At 36.4% G+C, this 18,693-nt stretch overlaps 1 protein-coding gene across 6 annotated transcripts in view; it reads left to right on the forward strand.

The window, feature by feature from the left end:
* SNX14 (sorting nexin 14) overlaps positions 1 to 18,693 on the forward strand; it is an 89,290-nt gene that overhangs the window by 40,468 nt on the left and 30,129 nt on the right. For 5 of the 6 annotated variants that reach the window (XM_032409331.1, XM_032409334.1, XM_032409332.1 and 2 more), the window contains exons 8-15: positions 972 to 1,128; positions 2,821 to 2,896; positions 4,061 to 4,105; positions 4,196 to 4,276; positions 4,376 to 4,490; positions 16,568 to 16,723; positions 17,316 to 17,440; positions 17,940 to 17,998. In XM_032409331.1, the coding sequence (XP_032265222.1) occupies positions 972 to 1,128; positions 2,821 to 2,896; positions 4,061 to 4,105; positions 4,196 to 4,276; positions 4,376 to 4,490; positions 16,568 to 16,723; positions 17,316 to 17,440; positions 17,940 to 17,998 (814 nt within the window). The remainder of the gene's footprint in view (positions 1 to 971; positions 1,129 to 2,820; positions 2,897 to 4,060; positions 4,106 to 4,195; positions 4,277 to 4,375; positions 4,491 to 16,567; positions 16,724 to 17,315; positions 17,441 to 17,939; positions 17,999 to 18,693) is intronic. The other variant, XM_032409333.1, reaches the window with a different exon arrangement.

The following is an 18,693-nucleotide window of genomic DNA, read 5'->3' on the forward strand; positions in this document are numbered from 1 at the left end:
TGTTCTTTCTTTTATTAATGTATTGTATCACATTGCTTGATTTGCGGATGTTGAACCAACCTTGCAGCTCAGGAATAAATCCCACTTGGTAGTGGTGAATAATCTTTTTAATGTACTGTTGGATCCTATTGGCTAGTATTTTAGTGAGAATTTTTTCATCTATGTTCATCAGGGATATTGGTCTGTAATTCTCCTTTTTGGTGGGGTCTTTGTCTGGTTTTGGGATCAAGGTAATTCTGGCCTCATAAAATGAGTTTGGAAGTTTTCCTTCCATTTCTATTTTTTCAAACAGTTTCAGAAGAGTAGGTATTAATTCTTCTTTAAATGTTTGGTAGAATTCCCCTGGGAAGCCATCTGGCCCTGGGCTCTTGTTTGCTGGAGATTTTTGATGACTGCTTCAATTTCCTTAGTGGTTATAGGTCTGTTCAGGTTTTCTATTTCTTCCTGGTTCAGTTTTGGTAGTTTATACATCTCTAGGAATGCATCCATTTCTTCCAGATTGTCTAATTTGCTGGCAGACAACAAAGAGTTTTAACAGACTTTGTGTGTGTGTGTGTGTGTGTGTGTGTGTGTGTGTGTATTTGCAGAGGATGAACAAGGTATAGCATTTGATAACAATGCCTTTGGATGTGCTAGAAGTTTTCTGTGGTTTTTTCCACTTTTTAAAATAAATATTTGCTTTTGTTTAATATCATTTGTAAGGTAGTGATATGAGTTAAAATTCTTGTTTGCCATGGGAAAAGGTCTTTTTATCAATTTTTTGCAAAATTAAAAAACTTATGGCAAGGAGGAAAATTGTTCTTTTTATATCCTTTTTGTGAAAAATTTCCCAGTAGAATACATGTTGGAAAGAAGGGAGGGCTAGAAAAGGAATGACTGTATAAATGGTTTTGTTTGTTAGTGGAAATGACTGAAGTTATTTAATGTTGCTTAACTTCTTTCAATATTTATTTTTTTATTTCTATTTATAGTAGAAAATACAGAGTTTTTACAGCAAGCTGCTTTAGAAGAATATGGTCCAGAGCTTCATGTGGCTTTGAGGAGTCGAAGAGATGAATTACACTATTTAAGGAAACTTACTGAACTACTTTTTCCTTATATTTTGCCTCCTAAAGCAACAGACTGCAGGTATAAATAGTCCAGAAAATGTCATAGCAGTATTTGCATACCATGACATATGTATATTGTTATTCTTGATCATAATAGGAGTACACTAAAACTTGAGATTAACCTATGATGTGAATAAATTTTCATTTAAGAAATATAATTTGTCAGGTATTAAAATGCGATTTTAGTGCTAAACACAACAACATATGTTGTGTTGCTTAGAATTTTTTTGCAGGGGGGAAGTGATCTTGGGAAAATCAAAATAAATATGAATAAAATCAGTTTTTTTATTTGAGATCATTATACTTTGTTAATTTCTTGGTGTTCCATTTTATTTTATTTTATTTTTTAAGATTTTATTTATTTATTTGAGAGAGAGAATGAGAGAGAGAGAGAGAGCACAAGAGTGGGGAGCGGGAGAGGGAGAAGCAGAGGCCCCGCTGAGCAGGGAGCCCGATGCGGGACTCGATCCCGGGACTCCAGGATCATGACCTGAGCTGAAGGCAGTCACTCAACCAACTGAGCCACCCAGGCGCCCTCTTGGTGTTCCATTTTAAAGACATAAACATTGTGACTCATTGGCAGAAACACTTTGAATAAACTAAACAGACCTGGAGCGCCTGGGTGGCTCAGTCTTTGGGCGTCTGCCTTCGGCTCAGGTTGTGATCCCAGGGCCATGGGATCGAGCCCTGCGTTGGGCTCCCTGCTTAGCGGGAAGCCTGCTTCTCCCTCTCCCACTCCCCTGCTTGTGTTCCCTCTCTTGCTGTGTCTCTCTCTGTCAGATAAATAAAATCTTCAAAACAAAACAAAACAAAACTAAACAGACCAAACCAAAGTTGTGTTTTAAGGTTATACCTGGCAAGAATAATTAGAATTCATCTAGACCATTGTTTCTCGTTCTGGCAGGAATTTGTTTAGATTATTCTAATAATCTAAGGGAGCAGGCTCCCTGCTGAGCAGGAAGCCCGACTTAGGGCTCGATCCCAGTAACTTGGGATCACTACCCAAGGCAAAGGCAGATGCTTAACCTACTGAGCCACCCAGGCGCCCTATAACATAAAGTTTTTATTAAAAATTTTAAAAATTTAGAATATTTTATTTTTTATTTTATTTTATTTTTTTAAAATTTTTTTTAAAGATTCCATTTATTTATTTGACAGAGAGATAGAGAGAGAGCACAAGTAGGCAGAGTGGCAGGCAGAGGGAGAGGGAGAAGCAGGCTCCCCACTGAGCAGGGAGCCAGACGTGGGGCTCGATCCCTGGACCCCAGGATCATGACCCGAGCCGAAGGCAGCTGCCCAACTGACTGAGCCACCCAGGCGCCCCAAAATTTAGAATATTTTAATGAAAATATTTTAAACAGATTAATGTATAATGTTAATTTATTATAATTACAAATTGTATTACTAGTTTTAAACATTAATTTTAAAATGTATTAAGTATTTTAAATTTTCTGAGGTGGGGAGTGTTTTCTAATGTTCACCCAAATCCCTCCTGTTAAGGAAATGCTTTTTTCTCTTAAACAATACTTTCTTTTAGCCAGTTCAGGAATCCAGGTATGGTCTGTGAACCACTAGCATGAACATTACTTGGGAGCTTTTTAGAAATACAGAATCTTGGGGCATACCTACTGAATCATAGTCTGCATTTTAACAAGATCTCCAGGTAAGAACTGATGTAAATCACTAAATATGTGCAATATTGTTTTTCCAGATCCCTGACCTTACTTTTAAGAGAGATCCTTTCCGGTTCAGTGTTCCTTCCTTCTTTGGATTTCCTAGCTGATCCAGTAAGGCTCAAAAAGTGCTTTTAATTTGTGGTAAAATACATATAACAAAGTTTATCATCTTAAATGTTTTTATATATACAGTTCAGTGGTATTAAGTACATTCATTGTTGAGCAACCATCACTACTACGTGTCTCTAGAATTCTTTCACCTTACAAAACTGAAATTCTGTACCCATTAATAATTCTCCATTCTTCTTTCCTCTAGTCCCCTGGCAGCCACCAACATACTTCTGTCTCTATGAATTTGACTACTCTGGTACCTCCTATAAGTGGGTCCATGCATTATTTGTCTTTTTGTGACTGCCTTATTTCCCTTAGCATAATGTCCCCAAGATTCATCCACATTGTAGCATATATTAGAATTTTGTTCCTTATCAAGACTGTATAATATTCCATTGTAGATATATACCACATTTTGCTATTTATGCATCCATTGATGGAAACTTGAATTACTTTTACTTTTGAACCAATAAGATTTTGAAGAAACAGGAATAATTTATAAACACTTTAAATGCTGAAGTCAGAATAACTTTTCTTTGCCCACTTTCCAAAAAGTGAGACCCTGCATCACATTTTTTAAAAAAGTATTTATTTATTTGAGAGAGTGTGTGAGCATGAGCTGGGGCAGGGGCGGAGGAAGAGGGAGAGAGAATCCCAAGCAGACTCCCTGCTGAGTGTGGAGCCCAACTTGGGGCTCAGTACCACAACCCTGAGATCATGACCTGAGCCAAAACCAAGAGTCAGATGCTCGACCGACTGAGGCACCCAGGCACCCCCTGCATCGCAGACTTTTTAAAGTCCCTCTGTGTTACATATGTGCAAATGCTTTGCCACTGTTCCATTTGCTTCTTCATTTTTCTAGAAACTTTCACAATATGAAAAATGCTTTGAGAATTTTAGGCAGAATATAGTAATGGGGGGGCGCCTGGGTGGCTCAGTCGTTAAGTGTCTGCCTTCAGCTCAGGTCATGATCCCAGGGTCCTGGGATCGAGCCCCGCATTGGGCTGCCTAGTCCACGGGAGGCCTGCTTCTCCCTCTCCTACTCCGCCTGCTTGTGTTCCCTCTCTCTCTGTGTCTCTGTCAAATAAATAAATAAAATCTTAAAAAAAAAAAAAAAATATAGTAATGGAATTATTTTGACCCATGTGTATTATTTTCCATTAGGATACTGTGAATCATTTGCTTATCATCTTCATAGATGACAGTCCAGTGAGTATTGAGTATTAAGTATGAATTTTGATTCATATCTGTCAAAGCACATCGCACTTTTATTGAATTAATAAATTCTCTTTTTTAAAGCCTGAAAAAGCAACTGAACTGCCTTCCCCCTTGGTTCCATTCTTGCAGAAATTTGCAGAACCTAGAAATAAAAAGCCGTCTGTAAGTATTTTTAGCAATAATGTATATTATTTTTGATATAAACAATTTTATCATGTGTTTATATGGCCTTAACTTACTCTTCTCCCATATTGTATCAAGGTGCTGAAGTTAGAATTGAAGCAAATCAGAGAGCAGCAAGATCTCTTGTTTCGTTTTATGAACTTTCTGAAACAAGAAGGAGCGGTGCATGTATTGCAAATATGTCTGACTGTGGGTGAGGCTTACCTGTGCACTTTACCAAAGTCATTTTTACACTTTTTAATTTATTTATTTTGTGTTTTAAATACATTTGAATGTTTAGATCAGATCTGATTTTGTAGTTGTCATATATCATTGTTCTAAATTTCATTTTACTAGTTACTTTAATATCACCTTTGAGTTGTCTCTTAAGTGTGCACTTCTTTCCAGATTGGAACATAATTTATAATTGACTTCAACTTCTTTTTAAAATATAACTTAAAAAAATTGAGATATAATTTACACAGTGAAATTCACAGAACCTAAATGCACAGTTTGATCAGGTTTGACAAATCTAGACATCTGTGTAACTTACACTTTTATCAAGATATAGAACATTTCCATCACCCCAGTAAGTTAGGGCCCTTCCCAAACACTCCCACTCCTGCCAAAGCAATTACAGGTCTCGTTTCTCTCACCACAGATTAGTTTTGCCTATACAGTTTCCTTATATAAATGGAGTATATGGTATGTACTCTTTTATTCCTGGCTTCATTGATTCAGGATAATGCTTTTTAAGATTGGTTTGTGTTGTGTAGAGGAATAGTTTGCTTTTTTTTTTTGTTAAGTAGTATTCTTTTGAATGAGTGTACTGTGTGTTTTTTTTTTAATTCATTCTCCTTGTGGATGGATATATCTGGACTGCTTTCACTTTTGGGCTATTATGAATAAAATTGCTGTGCACATTCTTGTATAAGGCTTTTTCTGTTGGGCATATGTTTAATAACTGGAAGTAGAATTACTGGGTCACAGGGTAGGTACATATTTTGTTTTATGAGAAACTGCTAAATTGTTTTCCAAAGTGGTTGTACTGTTTTACTCTCCCTAGCAAATGTGTGAGAATTTTGGTTGCTCCATACCTTTACCAAAATTTGGTGGTGTTTATTTATCTTTTTAATTTTAGCCATTTTAGTGGGTGTGTGGTGGTATGTTATTGTGCTTTTAATTAGCATTTCTCTAATGGTTGGTGTTGAACATTTTATAATATGCTTATTGGCCATTCAAATATCTTTGTACATGGAAGTGTTTAATCTGCCCATTTTTTACTGAATTGTTTTTCTTTTTTCATTAAATTATAGGAGTTCTTTATATATTTTAGATGCAACTCTTTTGTCAGAAATAAGTATTAAGAATGTTTTCTTCCAGACTGGCTTGTCTTTTCATTTTCTGAATAGTATCTTTTGATGAGTAGAATTTTGAAATTTTGATGATACTCAGTATTTCTATTTTATGGTTAATGCTTTCAGAGACTTCCATAGGAAGTCTTTGTTACCCTAAGTCAAGGTGATATTTGATTGTTTTTCTCTGGATGCATTATAGTTTTATATTTTACATGTAGGTTTGTGATCTTGAAATATTTTGTATTGGTATTAGTTAGGGGTTGGAGCTTCATTTTTTCCCTCCATTGGATATGGATATCTGGTTTTTCTGATACCCATTTTTTGAGGAGACATTTTTTTTTCCCCATCTTGAGTTGCTTTGGCATCTTCGTTAAATGATTTGACCATGTATATGTGTTTTGGATTCTCTTTATTTCCACTGATTCATGTCTGATTTTATGCCTAATATCGTAGTCTTGATTATTATGACTATATAGTATGTCTTGAAATCAGGTGGCGTAAGGCCTCTTATTTCTTTGTTTTTTCAAGTTGTGTTGGCTATCCTAGGTCTTTTGCATGTATATGGATATATTTTAGAATCAGATTGCCTATTTCCACACACACATGCACACACATGCTCATGGATACACATACACACACACACACGCACACACACGCACAAAGCCTAGCCTACTTCGGAGATTTTTGATTGGAATTGCATTAAATCTGTAGTATAGATCAACTCAGGGAGTAATGCCATCTCAACAGTATTTGGGTTTCTGGTGTATGAACATGGAATATTTTTCCATTCATTTCTGTAGCATTTCATAGTTTTCACTGTAGGTCTTTATGTTTTTGGAGGTATTTGCATGTGGTATTTAAAATAATTTTTAAATTGTGGCTAATAAACAGAAATAGAATTGATTTTTTGCATATTGACTTTGTATCCTGTGCCATGGCTACATTCACTTATTAGTTCTGGTAGCTTTTTTGTACATTTCCTTAAGACTTTCTACGTACATAATTATGTCATTTGCAAATATAGTTTTACTTTTTCCTTTATAGTGTTTATGCCTTTTATTTCTTTTTATTGCCTATTGCAACGGCTAGGACCTTTACTATTATGTTGAATTGAAGCAGTAAAAGTTGACATCCTTGCTTCGTTCCTGTTCTTAGGGGGATATTACTTAGTGTTGTACCATTAAGTATGGTACTAGTCTGGTTTGTTTTTTTTGTTTTTGTTTTTGTTTTTTTTGGTAGATATCCTTGATCAGATTGAGAAGGTATCCTTCTCTTCCTGGTTTGCTGAGAGTTTTTTTTTTTAAATCATTAATTGATATTAAATTTTTTTGAATGCTTTTAATGCATCTCAGTAACCTATTTTATTGTCACCAAGTTATTTCCATTGTTCCCTTATTGTGGAGCTATAGTGATGTCCTCTCGATTGGTAATTTGTATTTTCTTTTTTCTAATCTGTATTGCTAGGGGTTTTATCAAATCTATTAATGTTTTTGATATGCCAATTTTCCACTTTTATTTTTATTACTTCTACTTACCTTGAGTTTAGTTTGCATTTCTTTTTCCGGTTTCTTAATTTTATTCCTGTCTTCTTTTTGGATAGAGGCTTTTTTTTAAAATTATAAATTTTTCTGTATGAATTGCTATAGCTAAATTCTAAACTTTTTGGATTTTTTTTTTTTTTTTTTTTAAGATTTTACCTATTTGACACAGAGAGAGAGCACAAGCAGGAGGAGCGGCAGGCAGCGGGAGAGGGAGAAGCAGGTTCCCCGCGGAGCAGGGAGCCTGATGCGGGGCTTGATCTCATGAGCCTGAGATCAAGACCTGAGTTGAAATCAAGAGTCAGATACATAACTGACTGAGCCACCCAGACACCCCTGTGGTGTTTTGTTTTTTTGTTTTGTTTTGTTTTTTAAGTAAGCTCTACACCCAACGTGGGACTTCAACTCATGACCCTGAGATCAAAGGTTGTATGCTCTACTGACTAAACCAGCCAGGTGCCCCAAATATGTGGTGTTTTTATTGTAGTTAAGTTTTAAATATTTTTAAATTTCCCTCTGGTTTATTTTTTGACTTAAATTTACCAACATTTGATTTTAAGATCTCTTACTGTGATGGTTTTCTAATCTAATACTGTTCTCATCAGTGCACCTGGGTGGCTCAGTTGGTTAAGGATCTGACTCTTGATTTTGGCTCCGGTCATGATCTCAGGGCCCAGGGATTGAACCCTGCATGGGGCTCCGTGCTCAGCGGGGAGTCTGCTTAAGGATTCTCTCCCCCTTGCCCTCTGCCTCCCCTGCCCCCCAACTTAAGCGTGCGTGTGCTCTCTTTCTCCCAAACAAACAAACAAACAAATAAATCTTTTAAAAAATACTGTTCTGATCAGACAACATACTCTTGTGTGATTTTAGTCTTTTGAAATTTATTGAACCTTGTTTATGGCTCATACATATGGTGTGTCTTAATGAATGTTTCCTGTGCATGTGAGAAGAAATTCTGTTTTGTTGTGTTGGGTAGTGTTTTATAAATGTCAGTTAGGTTAAGTTGATGGATTGTCTAAAAATATTCTGTATTCTTTCTGATTTCTTCATGGATTTGCTGTTTGTATCTTTAGTTTTGTAATGTTTTCCATGTATTTTGAACTTTATTAGGTGTAGACACATTTAGGATTGTCATGTGTTCATGATGAATTTGTCCTTTTATCATTTTAAAATGCTCTTTATCTCTGGTAATTCTCTGTCTTTAAGTCTGCTTGGTTTGAGATTAATATAGCTACGCTGTCTTTTTTTTAAATATTTTATTTATTTATTCAACAGAGAGAGTGAGAGAGTACAAGCAGGGGGAGCAGTAGAGGGAGAGGGAGAAGCAGGCTTACCGCTGAGCAGGGAGCCTGATGCAGGGCACAATCCCAGGACCCTGAGATCATGACCTGAGCTGAAGGCAGATGCTTAACCATCTGAGCCACCCAGGCACCCCTAGAGTTGAATCTTTTTAATAAACTAGTTTGGTAATCTTTGCTTTTTAGTTGGGGCATGTAGTGTACCTTTACACTTAATGTAATTATTGTATGTTTATTGTTAGGTCTTTGATCTTGGTATTTGTTTTGTATTTGTTCCATCTATTTTTTATTCTTTTACTCCTTTCCTGCCTTTCTTTGGTTACTTGGGGATTCTTTAGTATTCCATTTTGTCTCTTCTATTGACTTTTTATTTATGTCTCTTCTGTTCGCTCTTCTTGTTTTAGTGGTTGCTCTGAGATTACACTGTCAGTTTTTATCACAGTCTTCATTTAAAAATATTTCACTGCTTCAGGAACACTGTAAGAAATTCAGTGTACTTCCAGTTACCCCCTTCTGCCTGATGTGCTGTTAACATATTTTAATTCTGTGTAGGATATAAACTCTACAATACTTTGGTATTTCTTTTTCAAACCTTCCACACCCCCCCCTTTTCCGGCCCTTAAGTTATTGGTATAGTTACCTTCCTGGGACTTTTTATTTCATTCTGAAGAACCAGGTTTCTGTTATCATTTCCCATGTGCTGAAAGAAATATTTTTTTACATTTATTATAGTACCAATCTGATGGAGGTAAATTCTCTTAGTTTTTGTCTTTTTTTGTTAATTTAAATTTAATTAATTAACATATAATATATTATTGGTTTCAGAGGTAGAGGTCAGTGATTTATCAGTCTTATATAATACCCAGTGCTCATTACATCACATGCCCTGCTTAATGTCCCTCACCCAGTTACCCCATCTCCCTACCCACCTCCCCTCCAGCAACCCTCAGTTTGTTTCCTATATTTAAGAGTCTCTTACGGTTTGTCGCCCTCTCTGATTTCGTCTTGTTTCATTTTTCCCTCTCTTCCCCTATGATCCTCTGTTTTGTTTCTTAAATTCCACATATGAGTGAGATCATATGATAATTGTCTTTCTCTGGTTGACGTATTTCACTTAGCATAATACCCTCTAGTTCCATCCATGTCATTGCAAATGGCAAGATTTCATTTTTTTGATGGCTGAGTAGTATTCCATTATATATATATGTAGCACATCTTCTTTATCCATTCATCTGTCAATGGACATCTGGGCTCTTTCCATAGTTTGGCTATTGTGGAAATTGCTGCTATAATCATTGGGGTGCAGGTGCCCCTTCAGATCACTACATTTGTATATTTGGGGTAAATCCCTAGTTCTGCAATTGCTGGGTCATAGGGTAGTTCCATTTAACTTTCTGAGGGACCTCCATACTGTTTTCCAGAGTGGCTGCACCAGCTTGCATTCCCACCAACAGTGTAAGAGGGTTCCCCCTTCTTGGGATCCTCCCCATCATCTGTCATTTCCTGACTTAATTTTCGCCATTCTGATTGATGTGAGGTGGTATCTCATTGTGGTTTTGATTTGTATTTCCCTGATACCAAGTGATATTGAGCAATTTTTCATGTTGTCTGTTGGCAACATTTGTATGTCTTCATTGGAAAAATGTCTTTCATGTCTTCTGCCCATTTCTTGATTGGATTATTTGTTCTTTGGGTATTGAGTTTGATATGTTCTTTATAGATTTAAGATACTAGCCCTTCATCTGATAAGACATTTGCAAATATCTACTCTCATTGTGTCAGTTGTCTTTTGGTTTTCTCAACTATTTCCTTTGCTGTGCAGAAGCTTTTTATCTTGATAAAGTCCCAATAGTTCATTTCTGCCTTTATTTCCCTTGCCTTTGGAGACGTGTCTAGCAAGAAGTTGCTGCGGCCGAGCTCACAGAGGTTGCTGCCTGTATTCTCTTCTAGAATTTTGATGAATTCACATCTCACATTTAGGGCTTTCATCATTCATTTTGAGTCTATTTTTGTGTGTGGTGTAAGGAAATGGTCCAGTTTCATTCTTCTGCATGTGGCTATCCAATTTTCCCAACACCATTTGTTGAAGAGACTGTCTTTTTTCCATTGGACATTCTTTCCTGCTTTGTCAAAGATTAGTTGACCATAGAGTTTAGGGTCCATTTCTGGGTTCTCTATTCTGTTCCATTGATCTGTGTATCTATTTTTATGCCAGTACCATATTGTCTTGATGATTACAGCTTTCTAATAGAGCTTGAAGTCCGGGATTGTGATGCCACCGGCTTTGGTTTTCTTTTTCAATATTTCTTTGGCTATTTGGGGTCTTTTCTGGTTCCATACAAATCTTAGGATTATTTGTTCCATTTCTTTGAAAAAAGTTGATGGTATTTTGATAGGGATTGCATAAATGTGTAGATTGCTCTAGGTAGCATAGACATGTTCACAATATTCTTCCAATCCATGAGCATGGAATGTTTTTCCATTTTGTGTCTTCCTCAATTTCTTTCATAAGTGTTCTGTAGTTTTTAGAGTATATATCCTTTACCTCTTTGGTTAGGTTTATTCCTAGGTATCTTATGGTTTTGGGTGCAATTGTAGATGGGATCTACTCCTTAATTTCTCTTTTTTCTGTTTCATTGTTAGTGTATAGAAATGCAGCTGATTTCTGTGCATTGATTTTTTTTTTTTTTTTAAGATTTTATTTATTTTTTGACAGAGAGAGACACGGCAAGAGAGGGGACACAAACAGGGGGAGTGGGAGAGGGAGAACAGGCTTCCTGCAGAGCAGGGAGCCTGATGTGGGGCTCGATCCCAGGACCCTGGGATCATGACCTGAGTTGAAGGCAAGACGTTTAACGACTGAGCCACCCAGGCGCCCCTCTGTGCATTGATTTTATATCCTGCCACTTTACTGAATTCCTGTATGAGTTCTAGCAATTTTGGGGTGGAGTCTTTTGAGTTTTCCACATAGAGTATCATGTCATCTGCTAAGAGTGAGAGTTTGACTTCTTTGCTGATTTGGATTCCTTTTCTTTTTGTTGTCTGATTGCTGAGGCTAGGACCTCTAGTACTATGTTGAATAGCAGTCGTGAGAGTGGACATCCCTGCTGTGTTCCTGACCTTAAGGGAAAAGCTCTCAGTTTTTCCCCATTGAGAATGATATTTGCTGTGGGCTTTTGGTCGATGGTTTTTATGATATTGAGGTATGTTCCCTCTATCCCTACACTATGAAGAGTTTTAATCAAGAAAGGATGCTGTACTTTGTCAAATGCTTTTTCTGCATCTGTTGAGAAGATCATGTGGTTCTTGTCCTTTCTTTTATTAAAGTAGCGTATCACGTTGATTGACTTGTGGATGTTGAACCAACCTTGCAGCCCAGGAATAAATCCCACTTAGATGGTGAATAATCCTTTTATTGTACTGTTGGATTCTATTGGCTGTTATCTTGGTAGGAATTATTGCATCCATATTCATCAGGATATTGGTCTGTAATTCTCCTTTTCTGTGGGGTCTTTGGTTTTGGGATTAAGGTAATGCTGGCCTCATAGAGTTTGGAAGTTTTCCTTCCATTTCTATTTTTTGAAACAGCTTCAGAAGAATAGGTATTAATTCTTCTTTAAATTTTTGGTAGAATTCTCCTGGAAAGCCATGCGGCCCTGGACTCTTGTTTGTTGAGAGATTTTTGATTATTGCTTCAATTTCCTTGCTGGTTATGAGTCTGTTCATGTTTTCTGTTTCTTCCTGTTTCAGTTTTGGTAGTTTATATGTCTCTACGAATGCATCTGTTTCTTCCTGATTGCCTGGTTTGTTGGCATATCGTTGTTCATAATATGTTCTTATAATTGTTTGTATTTCTTTGGTGTTGGTTGTGATCTCTCCTCTTTCATTCATGAATTTATTTATTTGGGTCCTTTCTGTTTTCTTTTTGGTAATTCTGGCCAGGGTTTTGTCATTCTTATTAATTCTTTCAATGAACCAGCTCCTAGTTTTGTTGATCTGTTCTACTGTTGTTTTGGTTTCTATTTCATTGATTTCTGCTCTCATCTTTATTAATTCTCTTCTGGGTTTAGGCTTTATTTGCTGTTCTTTCTCCAGCTCCTTTAGGTGTAAGGTTAGGTTGTGTATTTGAGATCTTTCTTGTTTCTTGAGAAAGGCTTGTATTGCTATGTACTTCCCTCTTAGGATCGCCTTTGCTGAATCCCAAAGGTTTTGACCAGTTGTTTGTCATTTTCATTTGTTTCAATGAATTTTTTTTAAAGATTTTATTTATTTATTTGGGAGAGAGAGCATGTGCGTGCACAAGCAGGGGGAGGGGCAGAGGGAGAGGGAAAAACAGGCTCCCTGCTGAGCAGGGAAGCCCAGCGCGGGGCTCAATCCCAGGACCCTGGTATCATGACCTGAGCTGAAAGCAGACGCTTATCTGACTGAGCCACACAGGTGTCCCTCCATGAATTTTTAAAATTCTTCTTTAATTTTCTGGTTGACCAGTTCATTTTTTTTTTTTTAAGATTTTATTTATTTTGACAGAATACAAGCAGGGAGAGCGGCAGGCAGAGGGAGAGGGAGAAGCAGGCTCCCTGTTCAGCAGGGAACCCGATGTGGGGCTTGATCCCAGGATCACGACCCCAGCCAAAGGCAGACACTTAATTGTCTGAGCCACCCAGTTGCCCCGACCCATTCATTCTTTAGTAGGATGCTCTTTAGTCTCTTTGAAACTTGAGTTCAAGTTTCAAAGCATTGTGGTCTGAAAATATGCAGGGAATGATCCCAGTCTTTTGGTACTAGTTGAGACTTGATTTGTGACCCAGTATGTGATCTATTCTGGAGAATGTTCCATGTGCACTCCAGAAGAATGTGTATTCTGTTGCTTTATGATAGAATGTTCTGAATGTATCTGTGAACTCCATTTGGTCCAGTGTGTCCTTTAAAGCCCTTGTTTCCTTTTTGATCTGCTTAGATGATCTGTCCATTGCAGTGAGGGGGATGTTAAAGTCCCCTACTTACTGTATTATTATGAATGTGCTAATTTTGTTATTAGTGGCTTTATATAATTTATGCCCCATGTTAGGGGTATAAATATTTACAATTGTTAGATATTCTTGTTGGATAGACCCTTTAATTATGATAATAGTGTCCTTCATCATCTTTTATTAAAATCTTTGGTTTAAAATCAAGTTTGTCTGATATAAGGATTGCTACCCTAGCTTTCTTTTGATGTCCATTACCATGATAAATGGTTTTCCACCCCTTCACCTTCAATCTGGAGGTATCTGTGGGTCTAAAATGAGTCTCTTGGAGACGGCATTTTGATGGGTCTTGCTTTTTTATCCAGTCTGATACCCTGTGTCTTTTGATTGGAGCATTGAGCCCATATACAGTCAGAGTAACTATTGAAAGATATGAATTTAGTGCCCTTGTATTACCTATAAAGTCACTTTCTGTATATTATCTCTGTTCCTTTTTGGTCTATGTTACTTTTGGGCTCTCTCTTCACTTAAAGGATCCCCTTTAATATTTCTTATAGGGCTGGTTTAGTGATCACAAGTTCTTTTAGTTTCTATTTGTCCTGGAAGCTTTTTATCTCTCCTTTTAGTTTGAATGACATCCTTGCTGGCCAAGGTATTCTTGGCTGCATATTTTTCTCATTTAGCAACCTGAATATGTCATACCAGTGCTCTCTGGTCTTTTGGTCTCTGTGGTTAGGTGTGTTGCCAGTCTAATGTTTCTACACCTATAGGTTACAGACCTCTTTTCCCCCTGAGCTGCTTTCAGGATTTTCTCTTTGTCTCTGAGATTTGCAAGCTTCACTATTCTATGTTGAAGTGTGACCTATTTTTATTGATTTTGAGGAGGGTTCTCTCTGTCTCCTGGACTTGAATGCCTGCTTCTTTTCCCAGATTAGGGAAGTTCTCTGCTATAATTTGCTCCAAATACCTTCTGCCCCCCTCTCTCTCTTTCCTCTTCCTCTGGGGTCACAATTATTCTAATATTGTTTCGCTTTATGGCATCACTTATCTCTCGAGTTCTCTGCTCATGATGTAGTAGTTGTTTATCCCTTTTTCTCAGCTGCTTTATTCTCCATCATTTGGTCTTTTATATCACTAACTCTCTCTGCTTCCTCATTTATCCTAGCAGTTAGAGCCTCCATTTTTTATTGTACCTCATAAATAGCCTTTTTGATTTCTACCTGATTAGATTTTAGTTCTTTTATTTCTCCAGAACGGGATTCTCTTGTGTCTTCCATTGTTTTTTTTCAAGCCCAGCTATTATCTTTTTAATCATTATCCTGAACTCTAGTTCCAACATCTTACTTATATCCATACTGATTAGGTCCCTGGCAGTTAGTACTGCCTCTTGTTCTCTTTCTTGAGGTGAGTTTTTCCGTCTTGTCATTCTTGCAGAAAGTGGTCATCTTTCTTTATGTAGAGTCGCAGTTATTCTTTTCTTACATCTCAGGTTGAGTTTGCAGGTGTTCAGAATGATTTGATAGCGATCTAGCTGAATTCCTGGGAGGAGACGAAACTTAGGTCTCCTACTCCTCTGCCATCTTGGACTATCAGTTTTTGTCTTTTTGAAAAGATGTTTATTTTGTCTTCATTTTGAAGGCTATTTTTACCAAATATGGAATTTTAGATTGACAGGTTTTTCTTTTAACACCCTGAAATAATGACCTGAGCAGAAATCAAGATTTGGACACTTAACCGACTGGGCCACCCAGGTGCCCCAATAACTATTCCTCCTAAGGAGAAATTACCTGCCATTCTTATGTATGCACCTCTTTTTATAATATCCCCTTTCTCCCTGGCTGGTTTTACAATTTTCTCTTAATTTTTGGTTCTCAGAAATTTGACTATACTGTGTAGTTTTCTTTTTATATGTTCTGCTTGGATTTTACTGAGATTCATGAATATGTAGGTTGGTGTCTTTCATCACTTTTGAAAATTCTTGGCTGTTGGGGCACCTGGGTGGCTCAGTTGGTTAAGCGTCTGACTCTTGGTTTTGGCTCAGGTCAAGATCTCTCAGTCGTGAGATTGAGCCCTGTGTTGGGCTCCACTCTGAGCATGGAGCCTGTTTGGGATTCTCTCTCTTTTCTCCCCCTATCCTCCCCCACACCCCCACCACTCACACTCTCTCTCCCTCTCCCTCTCTAAAAATCTAAGAAAGAAAGAAAATTCGTGTCTGTTATCTCTTTAGATATTTTGCCTCGTTTTTTTTTCCCTCCTTTCCCTTCAAGGCTCCAATTATATGAATTGGCTATTATCCCAAGATCATACATGTTCTTTTCCTTTTTTAAAAACTATTTCATTTCCTCTTTATGTTTCAGTTGGATAATTAAAAATTAGGGGGTGAACTCCATGTAAATACCTCTTGTAATAAGGAAAGGCAGTTAATATTTTGTCTGTTCTGCTGTCGTCTGTGATTTTAGAAAAAAAGATTAATTTCTTTACACACCCAGCTCCATTAGTAGTCTATAGTCTCCATGATAGAAGGAAATATTGTTTAAAAACATTGACTGTGGGGCGCCTGGGTGGCTCATTCGTTAAGCGTCTGCCTTCGGCTCAGGTCATGATCCCAGGGTCCTGGGATCGAGCCCCACATCGGGCTTCCTGCTCGGCGGGAAGCCTTCTTCCTCTTCCACTCCGCCTGCTTGTGTTCCTGCTCTTGCTGTCTCTGTCTCTGTCAAATAAATAAATAAAATCTTAAAAAAATAAAAATAAAAACATTGACTGGAACTTAAAAAACCTTAGGTTTCACTGTTATTTAGTGAATTGGATTTCAAAATATTAAAGCCCCTTGGTATAAACAATTAATCGAATACGTTCTTTAAATATACTATTCTAAATTTTAGAAATTCGTATTGCTGTGCAAGTATTTACATATTTTATATTGTCATATAAAATATTTGGTTAACTGAGTTTCTCATTCATCTGGGTAATAATTTTATTTCCAATTAAATTTTTTTAGAAAGCTTAAAATGATGAATAGATTGTAATTGTTGATTTTAATATTGATTACAATAAGACTGGGAAGAGTATATTATATATTGTATTATTTTATATTGAAATAATTCATTTTTTCTTTTTCCTAATTTGCTAGAGGAATTCAATGATAGAATTTTACGACCAGAGTTATCAAATGATGAAATGCTTTCTCTTCATGAAGAATTGCAGAAGATTTATAAAACATATTGTTTGGATGAAAGTATAGACAAAATTCGATTTGATCCCTTTATTGTAGAAGAGATTCAAAAAAGTAAGTCAAAGATATTGATGAGAATATAGCCCTTTTACAAATTTTAATGTTTTCAGAATTTTCTCCTGTATTCAGTGTTTATTATTACAACAGCTGTGTGAGGTGCACAGGTAGCCATTTTCCTATTTAACTAAAAAGATGAAAGCTTTGATGAAGAAATTGACTCACAATTCACCTAACTAATACTTGCCAGAATTGTAGCTTGGTGGTTCTGATTCCTCATCCTTTTTATACCTTACAAGTGGCTTTTCTGCAAAACAAAGTTTTAGGACTGTTTGTATGCTCTCTCACTGTTTTTTTTTTTTTTTTTTTTTTTAAATTAATTAATTAATTTGACAGAAAGAGACATATCTAGAGAGGGAACACAAGCAGGGGGAGTGGGAGAGGGAGAGGGAGAAGCAGGCCCCCCACTGAGCAAGGAGCCCGACGCGGGGCTCGATCCCAGGACCCTGGGATCATGACCTGAGCCGAAGGCAGACACTTAATGACTGAGCCACCCAGGCGCCCCTCTCTCACTGTTATTTTAAACTAATATATAATGTATTTATGGTATTCATAAACAATTTCTACAATGTAATTTTTTTTTTAATAGTTGCTGAAGGCCCATATATAGATGTTGTTAAACTTCAAACTATGAGATGTCTTTTTGAAGCATATGAACATGTACTGTCTCTCTTGGAGAATGTGTTTACTCCTATGTTCTGCCACAGTGATGAGGTAAGTCAAAATATTAATCTTGTTTAAGGATTTTTCTTCAAAATTTCATAGTGGCTTTGATATCAATAGTTGAGTGATTCAAATAACAAACTAAACAGAGAAATAAAATATGATTAATTTAAAAAGTGAATACTCTTTCACTACAGAAATTAACGGAGATTAGAAGTTTACTGTAAAAATTCTCAATACCAAAACCTTATTTGTATATATCTGATTAGGTAGATTGTGACCAAATTGGTCTACCTGATTTGCCATATGCCTGAGTGGGTTTATAATACTGTGGTGATGCAGAAACTCCATTCTACTTTTACATACATTATTTACAGACATGTGGAAATCAAATCACCTGAATATCTCCATTTGCAGTATTATAATCCTTACTCTTATTTGCCTATGGTTGTTTTCACTTGATTTAAATTTTGTTTTCTTTAAAGTGGAAAGTAGTATGGTAAAATAGCATGTTTTAATATAAAATAGATTAATCATAATTTTTTTAAAGTATTTCAGGCAACTTTTAAGAGGTGCAGAATCACCAACACGCAATTCAAAATTAAACAGGTAGGTATGGTAAGTCATCTGTATGGTTTGTTTTTGTACTTGCTGTTGCTCATTATTCTTGTGTCTGTTCTTTTTTGATTATGTGGTGCCATTGCTACATAAGTAGACATTTTATTAAGTTATTATAGAGTTGTACTGTATATAGTAACCTGAAAATGCCTGAAATTCTTTTAGAAAAACTTAACAAGGTACACACCATTGCCTTCCTAATATCATAATTAATACATATTAGTGCTTGATCACCTGCTTTATTGGATTCTTATGGACTACATGCATAAATGAAATCTATAGATAACTCAATTTTAGACAGCTTTTTTTCCCCCTGGAGAATACTTTTTATTAGAGTACTTACTGGTTACAAATGTGGAGAGGTTTTTCTCCCTTTCCCTTTTCCCTTTCTGGAAATATATGTGCCATAGTTATGTAACTCAGAGAAATAACAGAAAAGAGAGCTTTATCCATTTATAAACTGGATAAGTAATGTCTTGATTTGCCCTTATATTGTTGTACATACAAAATTGACATAGATATCAAATCTATCAGTCCACAGAATAGATATTCACATTGCTCTCAACACCTTCCAGTTTGAGCAAGAATCTAATATATAAGTAAGTTGGAGATGTGGTACAAAGGCACAAGTAGGTCAGAAACTGGAGTGTTTTTAGATAGAACAAGGAAAAATGTGAAAACCTTAG

This window comes from Phoca vitulina, unplaced genomic scaffold (assembly GCF_004348235.1).
Source record: "Phoca vitulina isolate PV1807 unplaced genomic scaffold, GSC_HSeal_1.0 scaffold11, whole genome shotgun sequence".
Taxonomy (NCBI): domain Eukaryota; kingdom Metazoa; phylum Chordata; class Mammalia; order Carnivora; family Phocidae; genus Phoca; species Phoca vitulina.